We start from the raw sequence: 14,157 nt of genomic DNA on the forward strand, positions 1-14,157 counted from the left end.
TTATGGTACCATTCCCTAGGTGTTTGCTTCAAGCCATATAGACTCTTCTTTAGTTTGCACACTAGGTGTTCCCTACTAGGGTCTGCAAAGCCCTTAGGCTGCTCCATGTAAATATTATCATGCAAGTCCCCATGTAAAAAAGCCATATTGACATCCATCTGGTATAAGTCCAGGTCAAGCTATGCAACCAAGGCGAAGACTAAGCGTAGGGTGGTCATCTTGACCATAGGAGAAAAAACTTCATCAAATTCAACACCATGCTCCTGCTTAAACCCCTTAGCAACCAATCGAGCCTTGTATGCCGGCTTAGGGTGTCCAGGGGTACTTTTCAGCTTGTACACCCACTTGCATGGCAAAGCCTTCTTACCCTGAGGCAAGGAAACTGAATCCCAAGTCTGATTCTTATATAATGAGTCAAGCTCAGACTGCATAGCCCTCTCCCAAGAGTGACAATTACCCCTGCGTATAGCCTCATCATAAGTGAGAGGCTCTCTTGCATCTATAACCAATATATAATCCATAGAGGGCACAAAATGGTCAGGAGGTCGTCTATCTCTAGTAGAATGCCTCAATCGAGGCTCTCCTGCCTAACCAACATCCTGTCTAACATCAGCATGTCTAACATCTGGGTCATGAGCATTAGGTGATGCTGCATGCTGTCTAGCTGGCCATGGAGCAGGCTGAACTGGAGCAGGTGGCTCCTCCTGAAAGATAACTTTGCATACCTCAACCACTTTTTCAGGCTGCATATGCATTTTGTCCTCATGAAAGATGACATCATGGCTGCAGATCACTTTCCGTGCCTGCGGATCCCATAGACGGTAACCCATCTCTCCTACATCTCCATAGCCAATGAAAATGCATTTGACACTTCTAGGATCCAGCTTATTGCATTTGTCATTGGGCACATGGCAGAATGCCTCACATCCAAAGACACGCAAATGATCATAAGAGGGGGGGACTTGCCTGCCTGTACCTCCTCTGTAATCTAAAAGTCAATGCCACTGCTAGGTGACCTGTTAATGAGATGCACTGCAGTAGTAATTGCCTCAGCCCAAAAGTGATGCGGTAAGCCAGCCTGGCTAAGCATGCTACGGACCCTTTCTTAAATGGTCATATTCATGCGTTTAGCCTTACCATTCTGGGGTGGGGTGTAAGGGGTGGTCAATTGACTCTTAATACCCCGCTCATCACAAAACTGCTCAAAAGAACACGATACATACTTACCCCCATTATCTGACCTTAGGCATTTGAGCCTTTTCCCTGACTGGTTCTCTGCCAATGCAAGCCAACGTTGAAATGTGTCTAAGGCATCGGATTTTCTCTTCATGGGATAAGCCCAAACCTTACATGAGTAATCATCTATGAAAGTAACAAAGTACTTTGCCCCACCAAGTGACTAAGAGGGCATGGGCCCACATATATCTGAGTGCACAAGAGCCAAGGGCTCACCCTGAGTTTCTTACTAGACTTTGTATGCGTATTTCTAGTTTTCCTTCCATACAAACAATGATCACAAGAATCAAAATGCGAAGAGTCAAAAGGCGGAAGATACTGCAAAGCATGGAGCATTTTCATTCATTTAAGAGACATATGCCCCAAACGAGCATGCCAAAGGGACACATGGGGAATAGAACCCACAGACAAAACATGATCCAATGTAGCTCCTAATACAAGCAAGGGATAGAGGCTGCCAGACTTGGCACCTCTTGCAAGTACAAGCATGCCACAAGTAATCTTCCATGCAGAGTCTCCAAAAGACACAAAATACCCTACATCATCAAGATGTCTAGTTGACATAAGGCTACAAGTCAATGCAGGTACATGGCATACATCATACAAAACAAAAGAATTGCCAGAAGGAAACTGCAGCCTAACATCTCCAATGCCCACAATGTCAAGAGACCTATCATCACCAAGACACACAGAACCAGACATGGTACGATAGGTATGAAACCAATCTCGACAAGGTGTCACATGAAAGGACGCACCCAAATCCAAGAGCTAGTACTATGCATACATAGAATGTATCTCAGAAGCTTGGAAGGCATCGCATGAAGAAGCTGTAAGTATGTAATCATCATCTGAATCAGTGGCATCCATGACATTAATCTCTTCTATCTTTGCACTAGACTTTGCAGGTATAATATTGCGCTCAGAAGACTTTTCATGCACTTTTTATTTTCCATTTTCCTTGCGCGTATCATCACGCATTTTATGGCACTGTGGCCTAATATGTCCTGCTTTTCCACAATAATGACAGGTAAGATCAGACTTCCCTCCACGGGACTTACTGCAACCATGTGACTTGGACTTGGACTTCTGAGAGTCCCTGCCCTTATGATCATTATCATGCCTGCCTTGTCTGCCACCTCTAATGGTCAATGCATGTGAAGAGCAGGAAGCATCATTGTTTCTCTTGTTGATTTCCTTAGTCAATAAAGCACTCAACATCTTTGATTTTCAGCCCATCAAGCTTGTTCATGCATATGGCAGTATGGAAGACATCCCATGATTCAAGCAAGATGCCAAGCAGAAACAATGGGTGCAAGTTGTCTTTGAACTCAATACCCTATGACAACAGACTCTTCATGATAGCATGAAACTGACTGAATTGAGATGAAAGGGAGGTCCCCTTCTTCATGCGAAGGTCCATTAACTGCTTCAGCCAATACATCTGTGACGCAGGACTCTGATGCACATAAAGCTCTTGAATCTTCTCCCATAAATCCCATGCACTATGATTCTCATCTTCAATAACATTCTCTTCTGAGTAGACTTAAGTAGCTCATCAACTTCCATCCAAACATCATCATCCATATCCTCAGGTTTGACACCCTTGAAACACAAGGGTTTAATCTGCAACTTATGCACCAAAACCTGCCATATTTGGGACTTCCAATACCCATAGTTGGTACCATCCAACTTGCAATGTTAAAGAGAGCTGTGTCTTTCAAATGACCAACCATACTGTCCCAAATCAAAGCAAAAAAGTAAAATTGTAGGTTGCTGTAATTAGCAGAAAATGCACTAAAACCACTGCTAAAACTGGCTGAAAGGGTGGATTTCACCAAGAGAAGCACCTGTCCACCAAATATGACCAAGATAACATCAAATAGTAAGCATTACCCTCATAGAAGTGCTCAAAATCTACAGATTTTAGCTTGCTGTAATAAATGACAATAGTATGTAAAACTGTCCCAAAATGAAGCAATCATTGATACATATGTCGATGCAACCACCAAGTAACAAGATACATCCAACGGTGAGTTTCTAGGGACAAGAAGGTACCAAGAACTATCAAACCAATAACCTGTCAGGCAAGAGACATCTCATAGGTCCAAAAGGCATGCATGCAATGGGTCTCGGGGTAAGAGAAGAGACCAAGCACAAGCATAGCTAATAGAGCAAGAAGCTCAATACATAGCCATCCAAGATGCATACAAAACTGACAAACCTGTGATAAAGATAGGTGCCTGCCCCAATAGGCATATCAAATCAGCCCCCTATAGACAAATTGTAGACATAAAGCTCTCAAGAGAGCAAATGCATGTAACTGTTCCACAAGCTCAAGCTCATCTGTAAATAAGACTTTGTGTACATTTGAATATACCAAGAGGCTCCCACTGGAAGTGAAGTTAGATGCAAAGAGAGCAAGCAACGTTCTAATACATCAAATACATAGCATCAGACATGCCAAATCCCAGTAGGGTACATCTGGAGCATAAATCCCAAGCTATCTCAGACCCGTAAAGCATAAGCCTGAAAGTATTCAAAGAGCATGTAACTGACAACCAAATGTAATGCCCAGTAGATCCAAAATGCTCAAATATATCTGAAGATAAGGCTCCAAGTAATTGTCAAGCATGGGCAAACCAAGTGGCATCCATATTTGACCAAAGCATAAATGCAAGAGGCCTAAATGTCAAGCAGTGACAATAAGCATAGACCGGTCCAAAGCATGCCAACTGAAGCCAAACACCAGTGAAGAACAACCAAGTCGGAGCTTAATACAAGCTCAAAAGCATTTTGAAACCAAAGACAAGCTCGATGTCGTACCCCGAAGGTCAATACTTCATTGCATATCCCAAAGACATAGCCCAAAACCAATAGGCATAAACAAACATGCGATAAGAGGCTTCAGCCCACTATGGTACAACAGTGATTTACTGTTCAAAATTGAGTATTTTCAGCAAGAAAATCAGTCCAAAATGATGGCATAACATGTGCCTTGCATCCCCCAAACAATCGGGCATCAATAGGTACCAAACCGGTTAAGTAGAAGTGCCCAAACAAGCATAGCATTAGATGCCAATGTTACTTCTGCATAACATGACTGTGAGACTGTTGTAAACAATCTTGGGAATGTACAGATCATACCCAAAGCTGATGCCAATGATCCAGGAGGCTTCAACCGAAGTTAGAGACCATTGCCAAGTGCATTGCCAAGCCCGAAGAAGCATGACATAGCCACCATCAATGAGGATAGGTGAGCTGCTGTAGTGTGTTGTCCAGAACAACCAAAAAAATGGCACAAATTTGTTGATCCCTTCTTCTGCTCCTGTGCATCCACGTGGCCTCAATGGTAGTGGTTGGAGGCTTCAGGGGGTGCCCAGGGAGGCCCACGACAAGCCTCAAGTGCCTAAATGCAAGAGGGAGCAAGATCCAAGCTCCAAGGGTTTGAGCTATGGCTGCCCTGCTTGACTGCAACCTGAGAACTGAAGAAAAAACACTAAAAGAACACTTCAATACCTTTGTAGCAATGCACTGAGGGTGCCTCAATAGGCCGGGAAGGTGCTCGAGAAGCTAAGGAGTGACGGGAGCTCAAGAAGGTCAGCTATGGCTGCCAAGAAGGAGACCCAATGCTGTAGGTATTTGAATGGAAGCTAAGAATGCCAGGAACCAAGCTTAGGAAGTTGGGAAGCCTCGCTCTGATACCAATTGAAAGGTGAGAAGGATCGAAGCTTGCTTGGAAGTGAGCTATGGCGGAGAGCAAGAGAAAGAAGAGAGAGAGAGCAAAATGGGAACTCCAACAACCACAATGTGTGGCCATGCCTCCCTTTATTCAAACTGTCACTAAAAGAATAAAGAATAAGTGACATGACGGGTGCCCGCCACCTACAGTGTGCAGTGGTAGGTACTGTTAGTGTAGTAATACACGGTGGCTAGGCGGAGGCACCTTTACCCCCAACACCATGAAGAGTCTTATCTCTACTGGCACATTGGATGATGAGGGTTTCTTTGTTTCCTTTGGGGATTCTTCTTGGAAGATCACCCGTGGGAACCTTGTTTTGGCACGTGGTGCCAAGTCTGGCACTTTATATCCCTTGATTGTATCTAGCTCTGTAGATCACATTTTGTCTATGGTTGCAACTCCACATGTATCTCTTTGGCATCGTCGCCTTGGGCATGTGTCCTTTAAGGGAATGAAAATGCTTACTCGTTTGCACTATCTTCCATCCTTGACTATAAGTGTTTTGGGTCATGTGATCATTATTTGTATGGCAAGTAGACACGTAGTATGCATAAAAAGTCTGGCACTTTGTGCATGGGTGAGTCATTGGCTCTTTTTTATTCGGATGTCTGTGGACCTATGCCCTGTCAGTCATTAGGAGGTGCGAAGTACTTTGTCACATTCATTGATTATTACTCACATAAGGTTTGTGCATATCCCATAAAGCTGAAATATGATGTTTTGGCAACCTTTTAGCATTGGCTTGCATTGGTTAAGAACCAGTCTAGGTATAGGCTCAAATGCCTGTAGTCAGATAATGGAGGTGAGTATGTCTCTAAAGCCTTTAGGCAGTTTTGCGATGCGAGGGTTATTAAGTGTCAATTGACTATCCCATACACCCCACCCCAAAATGGTATGGCTAAGTGCATGAACATGACAATACAGAAAAGTAGTATGCTTAGCCAGGTGGGCTTACCACAACAGTTTTGGGCTAAGGTAGTAACTATTGCCGTATACTTGATCAATCCGATCTCCTTGCGGTACTATTAACTTTTAGGTTGCAGAGGAGGTGTGGTCTATAAAACCTCCCTCCTATGCTTATTTGTGTGTCTTTGTTGTGAGGTTTTCTACCATATACCCAAGGACAAGTGCACAAAGCTAGATTCTAAATCTATGAAATGCATCTTTATTGGTTATGGGGATGTAGGTGTATGGGCTATCGCCTATGGGATCCACAAGCTCGAAAAGTCATCCACCCATGATGTAGTTTTCTATGAGGAAAAGATGTATAAGGAACCTGAGAAAATAGTCAAGATACATAGGGTTATATTTCAGGAGCCTGCTCCCGTACAGCCAAGTAGACAGCTTGTAGTAGCAACTGAAGCTCTAGTGGCCCATGACCGTGATGCTAGACAAAATTTGTAGGCTCCTCAGCCTCTTGAGATGCTCTACTAGAGTCAACGTCCTCTTGAGTGGTTTGAGCCCTTCGTTGATTATGTGATGGTGATAGATGCATGTGAGCCTCTTACAATGATATGGATCTATGTTTATATACAAAGAAGGCTCGTGATGGCAACCTTTTGATTTTGGCACTCTATGTGGATGACATGTTGATTGCTGGGAGAGCTCCTAATGAGCTAGATGCTCCGAAAAGTCGGCTCAAGAAGAGCTTTGAGATGAAAGACATGGGACATGCCTCACATATTCTTGGGATGTGCATTACGCGTGACCACTCTCAAGGGCTCCTTTACTTGTCCTAGTAATATATCCAGAAGGTCCTTGAGTGGTTTCATATGCAAAGTGTTGAGCATATTGGATGTCCTTTGCCTTCTCATGTGAAGGTGAGCCAAGTTAATGGTTTGCAATCTGATGAGCAGAAGCCCAAGATGGCCAAGATCCCTTATGCATCCACAATGGGTAGTTTGATATATGCCATGATAGCCACTCATCTTGACATAGTCTTTGTAGTACAAGATATGGCATGATATATAGTTACACCTAGCAAGCGGCATTGGGGTGTTGTCAAGAGCATCATGAGGTACCTAAAGGGAATATCTATGGTGGCCAGGATACAAGAGTTGTGGGATACATTGACTCTAATTATACAAGACATGTAGACATTATGAAATCCACCTCTAGTTATGTGTTTACCTTTGTTGGGGGTGATGTTTCTTAGATGTCCAAAGTGCATAAATGCATGGCCCTCTCTACTAGAGAGGCCGAGTATGTTGCAGCCATTGAGGCTTGCAAGGAGGCTCTTTGGTTAGGCCGTTTGGTGGCAGACCTTGGTATGACTAACATGGTCCCTACACTACATTCGGATTCAATGAGTGCAATCCAATTAGCCAAGAATCCGGTCTTCCATGCGAAGACAAAGCACATTGAGGTGTGGTACCACTTTATCAAAGAGGTCCTTGAGGACAAAGAGGTCCTTGAGGACAAGTCTATTGACCTTGTCAAGATCTCTCAAACTGACCTAAATCCTATAGATCTACTCTTCACAAAAAGTCTCTCAACAGAGCATTTTGCCTTCTTAGGAAGTTGATGGGCATTGGATGAGATTACCTCTATTCCTCATCTTGTTGTACTCTATGTACACATTGTACTTTGTCACTTTTTTCTTATTCCCTCTTCACTCGAGGCACATTCATCTTTGAGTGGGAGCTTGTTGGGGGTAAAGGCGCTTGTGCCTAGCTGCCCATGTATTACTATATTATGATAGTACACGTACCTGCACACTGTAGGTGGTGGGCACCCATCATTGTCACTTCATTCTTTATTATTTCAATGACATTTGAATCAAGGGAAGGTCAATCACACATTGTGATTGTTGGAGCTCCCACGTATTGAGTCTCTCTCTCTTGGTCTCTTGCTCCATCTGCCATAGTTCACACCTCTCTTGCTTTTGCTTACTCATGCTTCCACTTGGGCTTCTCCCTTCACTATCCAAACAATGCCATATAGGTGTCTCATGGACTTGCAAGATGCAATATGCCAAGGTTGTGGGGGTACTCTTGAGGAATACAAGAATCCTTATAATAGTCTACTGATGACTTTTCTTGGGTTCACTCATAAACTGTGCAAGTAGACCTACCAAAGAATAAATATCAATCTAAACATTGAGAAACCCAATCAACAAGCCAATAAGCTACCGATAGCAGAATTTATCGATAGTTAATGAGTCTATGCAATATGATATATTCAATTAGAATCCATAGGAGTAGAGATGGGATTATATCCCATCGTCTCAAAGGTGGTGAAGATCTCTTGCACACAATACTGTTGAGAGAGATAAATTCCCACCCTCAGTCTACCATATCTTTTGCCTAGAAAGAAATGTGGAAGACCCATGTCAATTATCTCAAACTTTTGTTTCAAGGCATCCTTAGTCTAATGTGCCATTTGTTTGTGGTCCCTTGTAAGAATGAGGTTATCCATGTAAAGCATAAACTTCATGTGCTTACTAGCTAAGGTGTGGACATATAGATTCATATCAGAGTCTAACCCCAATACCCAACTTCTCCTAAAGAAAGATGTCGATTTTTTCATTCCAAGCCCAAGGATTTTGATGAAGGCCATATAGTGCCTAGTTCAACATGTACACCTATTCATCTAATCCGGAAAATGCAAAAGGTTGCCTTGATTTTCTCCTTCAAGTCCCAATTCAAGTACATAGACTTTACATCCAACTAGTAGATTGACCATCTCACATTTTCTAAATTGTGGCCATTTATGTAGTAGTAGCAAAAGTGTCATGAAAGTTAACTCTAAGATTTTAAGCAAATCCATTGGCCACCAAGGGGGTCTTGTGTTTGTCCAAAGTATTGTTGCTATGATATTTGGTCTTAAAGATCCATTTCAATCCAATCACCTTGCATTTAAGGAGTCTAGGCACCAACTCCCATGTGCCATTTTATTTAATAACCTCCAATTCCTATTCCATGGCCCTATGCCAATGATCATGTTTTAATGCCTCTCTAACACATGTGGGTTCCCTATCGTCCATGGCATAGGTCATCAACTCGTAATTGGTGTGTAAGAACTCTCTTACATGTGCCTAATTATGATAAGAAAGTTGTGGCACTTCCACTCCTTGGGGTATCCTTAATGCTTGCATCATAAAGGGTTTGACAAACCCATCAAGGAGAGCCTAATATTCCCTCCACTTATTGGTCTCAAACTCTATCTCTAGATTGGCCATTGGGTATCTGATAGTGGTGTAATCTCCTCCTTGGGATCCTTAGGCTTTGACGGCTCTGCCTAAACTGACTGCGGTGACCACATGTTGCTTCAATCTCCAAGCATGGGGTGCTCCTTATCTCCCTTTGTAGCTAGAAGCTCTATAAACCAAACATCTCTATTGGGTATAGACATCCTAGCACTCTAGATCATAATTATGATATCCCACTCAGTGGAAATCATAGCCCACAAACACTTATTTACACATCAAGCTCCACACCAAAGTATGCATCAAATAGGGTCATGCCTAGAACAACTAACATGTGTGATCTATTAAGGATATGGACAACTATGGCTGCAATCTTTGTTGAAAGAGCCTAAAACACATTTTGATGCACTAGCATAGTCCTTGCCATCTCAATCACGGTCATGTTCTTTTGCTCCAAGACTTCATTATCTTTTGAAGTGTTGTTTCTTGCAAATTCCTTATGAATCCCTCACTTTGCATAGAAGCGAGCTATACTTATTGAAGATGAATTCCCTACCTTTATCAGCTTTGGTTGTTGTTAGTTTGCTCCCATATTTATTTCGTAGAAGAGTAGCCAATCTTGAAAGTTTGAGAAGGCATGTAACTTCAACTACATAAATAGGTATGAGTTAGGACTATGAGCCCCTGTGGTAGAGAACTTTGTGTGATAAGTCGCCAATACTTAGCATGAATAATTTGGATAGATATGTATAAGAGGTTGTTCTGTTAGTATACACTTAACCTATAACCTCACTCTCTCCAGGTGTAATCCATGATGAAACCACATGCAAGCAAGCACCTAGAAATAAGCAGTAGGGGTGCAAATAATGGGAGCATGTTGGCCATAAATGTTGGTTTATTGTTGCTATTGGGTGATGTGTCAGACTTGCTTGATAGGTCGCTTGTTGTCTAATTTTCCCATGATGCTTCCCCCCGTATTGCTTGCCTAACCCTACTCTGAGTATCTACTTGCCTATGGACCTTTGACAATTGTTGTAGGCACTATCACATAACTTTTTGGCCTACGAAAACAAGAAATGATTCATCATGCTATTGACAAAATTTTGAAATAATTAGTATAAAAATAAGTTTAAATTTTGTATTTTGTAGAGCATAGGCCAAGCAAATAGTAATAAAGTGAGTAGAAATAGTAAAGTTAGAAATGCTACGGTAGCTCTCTTTGGGTGTGACTCAGCAGCAGAAAATGCGAACGATTAGTAAAATATAGTCTCGGGAAGAAATAAACCTGTGCGAAGAACAAATCCGTGTCTCGTCAAACGATCATTCTCGTGACGAGAGAGGGAGAGGGAGAGCGAGAGAGATTTTGGTTCCAGCCATGGTGAGCGCACGTCTGATGGCTCTGTGGAATCATCCCGCTGGACCCAAAACGAGTAAGTCCTTCCTTTCAATACACCAGATCTGCATCACACAACACATTTCGTGTGGTTGATAAGACATGTTGATACACAAAATTGCGGTGTGATTGGGGATTTGCTTAATTGGCACGGAAGCAGGGGTCCCAGATATGCACAAATAATGTAAGCATATTTGGTCAATGATGATGTCTGTATCATCGTACAAAACTCAGAACATCATGTGGCAATGTCTCGATATCGATTAGTGCACCGATTTTCTGCTGGCTATCCTGCTGCAGCTTCCAGTGCTAATCAAGGCCAGAGAAACTCAAAGAATAATCAGCCCGAGCACTCTTGCAGGATGTATGAAAATACTGCAGATGATATTGCAAGGAATAATCCGTTGAGAGTCATGTCGGATGCTCTTGCCTGGCCCGGACCTCTTCATTGGATTTTCTGTACAATTTTTGTCGATCAGGTCACAGCTTAGCTAACATACAGCGCTCTGCCACTTCTAGTGGAAGAGTGATCAATTCATGGATTCTGTCAAAAATTCATCTTCATTCAGGATAGGATCTTCAGTAGTGCATATCTCAGCTCCACCCCTTACTACCATCTGGCATTTACTACTCTTGGCTCCTCTGTCACATCTTTCACATTCCAACAGATAGTAAGCAGTACAAACATCCATATGTGGTGGAACTCTGATGAACAAGTGAGTATGACAAGCACTTAATACATGCAATGAATATAAAGGCGCACTTTGGACTAGCTTGCCCTCAAGAAAGAGATAAATTGACGCTCATTGGCCCCAAAAACATTGGTGCCCCTTGTGGTATTTCTTTTCACATGAATTCTAGCATTTTATTATAATTTGGACAGGCCAAAGCTTTGAATTTGGGAAGATAGGGGCAAGAACTTGAAACCCTCTAAGTTCCTTCAACTAAAATCTTCCCTAGGAGACTAGATTGGGAACTCAAAATCCCTCCATGTACTATTGACCGAAAACTTTTTCAATTCCAGCAAACCAAGGCACAATCCCATACAATTCTAGAACAACTTGCTGCCCTTTGCAATTGGCAACCATAGTCATAGGAGATGCATACTTGGAATGTAGGGACACCGTCCTGAAATGTGGGACCCATTCCCAAAGTGTCCCTGGAAGGGCACGTGTTGAGTCCCATCACCAAGGGACGTGACTTGAAATGGGCGGGATGGGAGAGGATGCATGGGATGTGCAAAGGGGACACTAGATAACATTGGGGTGCCTAAACAAGGCGCTGCACCTCATTCTTGGTTCATACATTCTTGTGCCTGTGATAGTGACTGCTACATGATTGATGTGACCATTACTTGCCTGCATGACACCATGGGACTGCAGTTGTCAACAGCCATGTTTGTGCCACCTCCTGCCACAACTGCAGTCGCCAACAGCCACGTTTGTGCCACCTCCTGCCACAATTGCAGCTGCCACTTGCAGACTGTCACAACTGCAACAGCCACTTGGGTCCTGCATAGCCTGTGCCCATGGCCTTGTACTTGCAGTCCAGAACTATCCATTGCCACGGTCTGCCTATTCCTACCACCTGGAGACTACGTCTATTTCTGGAGACTGTTCATTGTAGTCTACACCATCAAACCACAGACCTGCAGTGCTGAGACACGAGTACCCAGTGCAGCATGCAGACTATTTTTCAAATATTCGGATCTTTTCTTGAATCTTCAGACTTTCAGACATGTTCAAACTTTTTTGAGACTTATTTGCCATGGCATTATCTTCTCGAGTCCCCTTGGCAACATCTTCTCGAGCTCTTACCCCTTGTATTGGTGGCAAGGGTAGGTGGTTTGATGATTGGTTATGGTGATGCGAGGTTGAGGCCAAAAGGACAACATTTGTGGCTATGAAAGAACAAGTGGGGCAAACAAAGTAGGAGCCCGTTTCTTGAGAGAGTGAGGCCATCAAGTGTTCTTTTGTGAGAATCTTAGCTAGGAGAAGAAGCAATTTCTTTAGCCAAAATGCTGCAGCGTAGGATGCAATTTCAGCTTAGAGGAGGAGCTCACGGCTAGTGGCACTAGATCCACATTCACTTGTCACTAGCACTGCTGCTACATCTAGCAGGCAGGGTTTAGCTAGGCCATCATCCATTGCAGCTTCCATCGCCAGCAATATTGGTGGTAGTGATTTTGGGATGTCTGGCTCTACAACATCTATAGCACCTATAGAAATATAGGTTAGGCAAACCACTCTTGATTCACATGTGGATGCCAAGAAAAAGAAGGATGCAGACATGGTAATTTCGAGATTCTCTTACCATGATCATTATTGCTTTTAATGCAGCTAGATCTGAGTATAAGTTATTCAAGAGCCATGTTATTTGAAATCGATGTGGAGTTCTAGGTGATTATGAACTGAAAGGTCCTTGTTATATTGGCACTTGTACACACTCAAAAGCTAGATGGGAAGAACTACTGCATTGGGTGGGAGATGATGCTTGTTATCTTGGAATCTTATGATTTAAAGAACTATCACATTGGGCGGGTGATGATACTTGTCATCTTGGAGTCTTATGATTTGATAGAGCTCATCATGGAGGCCATTGACTGTCCATTGGCCCACAATCTTTCCGAACTTTCTTCTTTGGAGAAAGAGTTGCCAAAAGTACATGTCCACTGGGACAAGTCGAATGTCTGCATCCAGACTTTCTTATTTCTTTCATGTATTTGAACCGTGATAGCCCATCGAGCATCTTTTTAATATTTGAGAGATATGGCTCAAACTAGATTAGCTTAATAACAAGATGATTGTTATGAAGAGGGTCTCATTGGAGGCACAGATATGGACTTTGAATCCAACTGAGTCTACTTCCACATGGGAGGGTGTGAACAAGTTTTGCCAACTATAGATGTAGGTTGTTCTTTTGAGGATCAACAGGATAGTCTGTTCGATGAAAAGTGCTTGTTGGAACCGATGTCGATGCCGGAAAGGGGTTTGGATAGCAAAGCCGCCATGAAACAATTGACACTTGATGATGATGAAGGTTGCCAGATGAAGCAAGAGCCTCTAGTTTGCAAAACACAAATATGAAGATGATGCCAAATGAAAGGAGTGTTAATGCTAGGTGGAGGGACTACGAAACACAGTTAGAAAGACGACGCTAGATAAAGAAGAGCTAATGCTTGATGGAGGAGTAGTCACTAGAGGGATAAATGTAGGCTGTGGCGGATAGAAAACCCCAAATGGAGATGTATGGAGCTACAAAGGCTGATGCTAACTATTGAGTGAGGTCGCCAGCAGGAGAGAGGTCTCCCACCATAAATGCAAGCTTGAGGGTGATGAAGACAGGGCATGAAACGTTTCCCAAGGATCCAACCTATGCAAGAGACACGATGTAATCCAAACCCACAATAAAAGGAACTGGTCATCAAACTCACGTGCCAGCCATAAAGCTAAACGGGGTGGCATCCCATACCACCAACCCACACCGTCCTTATATATGGATGCATCAGCGGACCAAGAGTGGTGATCACACAATGATAAGCACAATAGAGGCTTTGAGTCTTATAAAGCGGATTCGGTTGCCCTAAGCACGAAGTGTCCTTAGTGCATTCGTGCTAAGTCACTCCGTAAACATCGTGACTAT

At 42.9% G+C, this 14,157-nt stretch overlaps 1 protein-coding gene across 1 annotated transcript in view; it reads left to right on the plus strand.

The window, feature by feature from the left end:
• Nucleotides 1-10,374: 10,374 nt before the first annotated feature.
• The window catches only part of LOC148042145 (mitochondrial pyruvate carrier 4-like), a 32,844-nt gene continuing 29,061 nt past the window's right edge, over nt 10,375-14,157 (plus strand). Inside the window, exon 1 of the mRNA XM_087685658.1 lies at nt 10,375-10,552. Within this exon, the coding sequence (XP_087541784.1) occupies nt 10,498-10,552 (55 nt within the window). The 5' untranslated portion in view covers nt 10,375-10,497. The remainder of the gene's footprint in view (nt 10,553-14,157) is intronic.

The sequence above is a fragment of the Lygodium microphyllum genome, chromosome 1 (assembly GCF_053477565.2).
Source record: "Lygodium microphyllum isolate KBCC chromosome 1, Lygodium_microphyllum_v1.1.10, whole genome shotgun sequence".
Taxonomy (NCBI): Eukaryota; Viridiplantae; Streptophyta; class Polypodiopsida; order Schizaeales; family Lygodiaceae; genus Lygodium; species Lygodium microphyllum.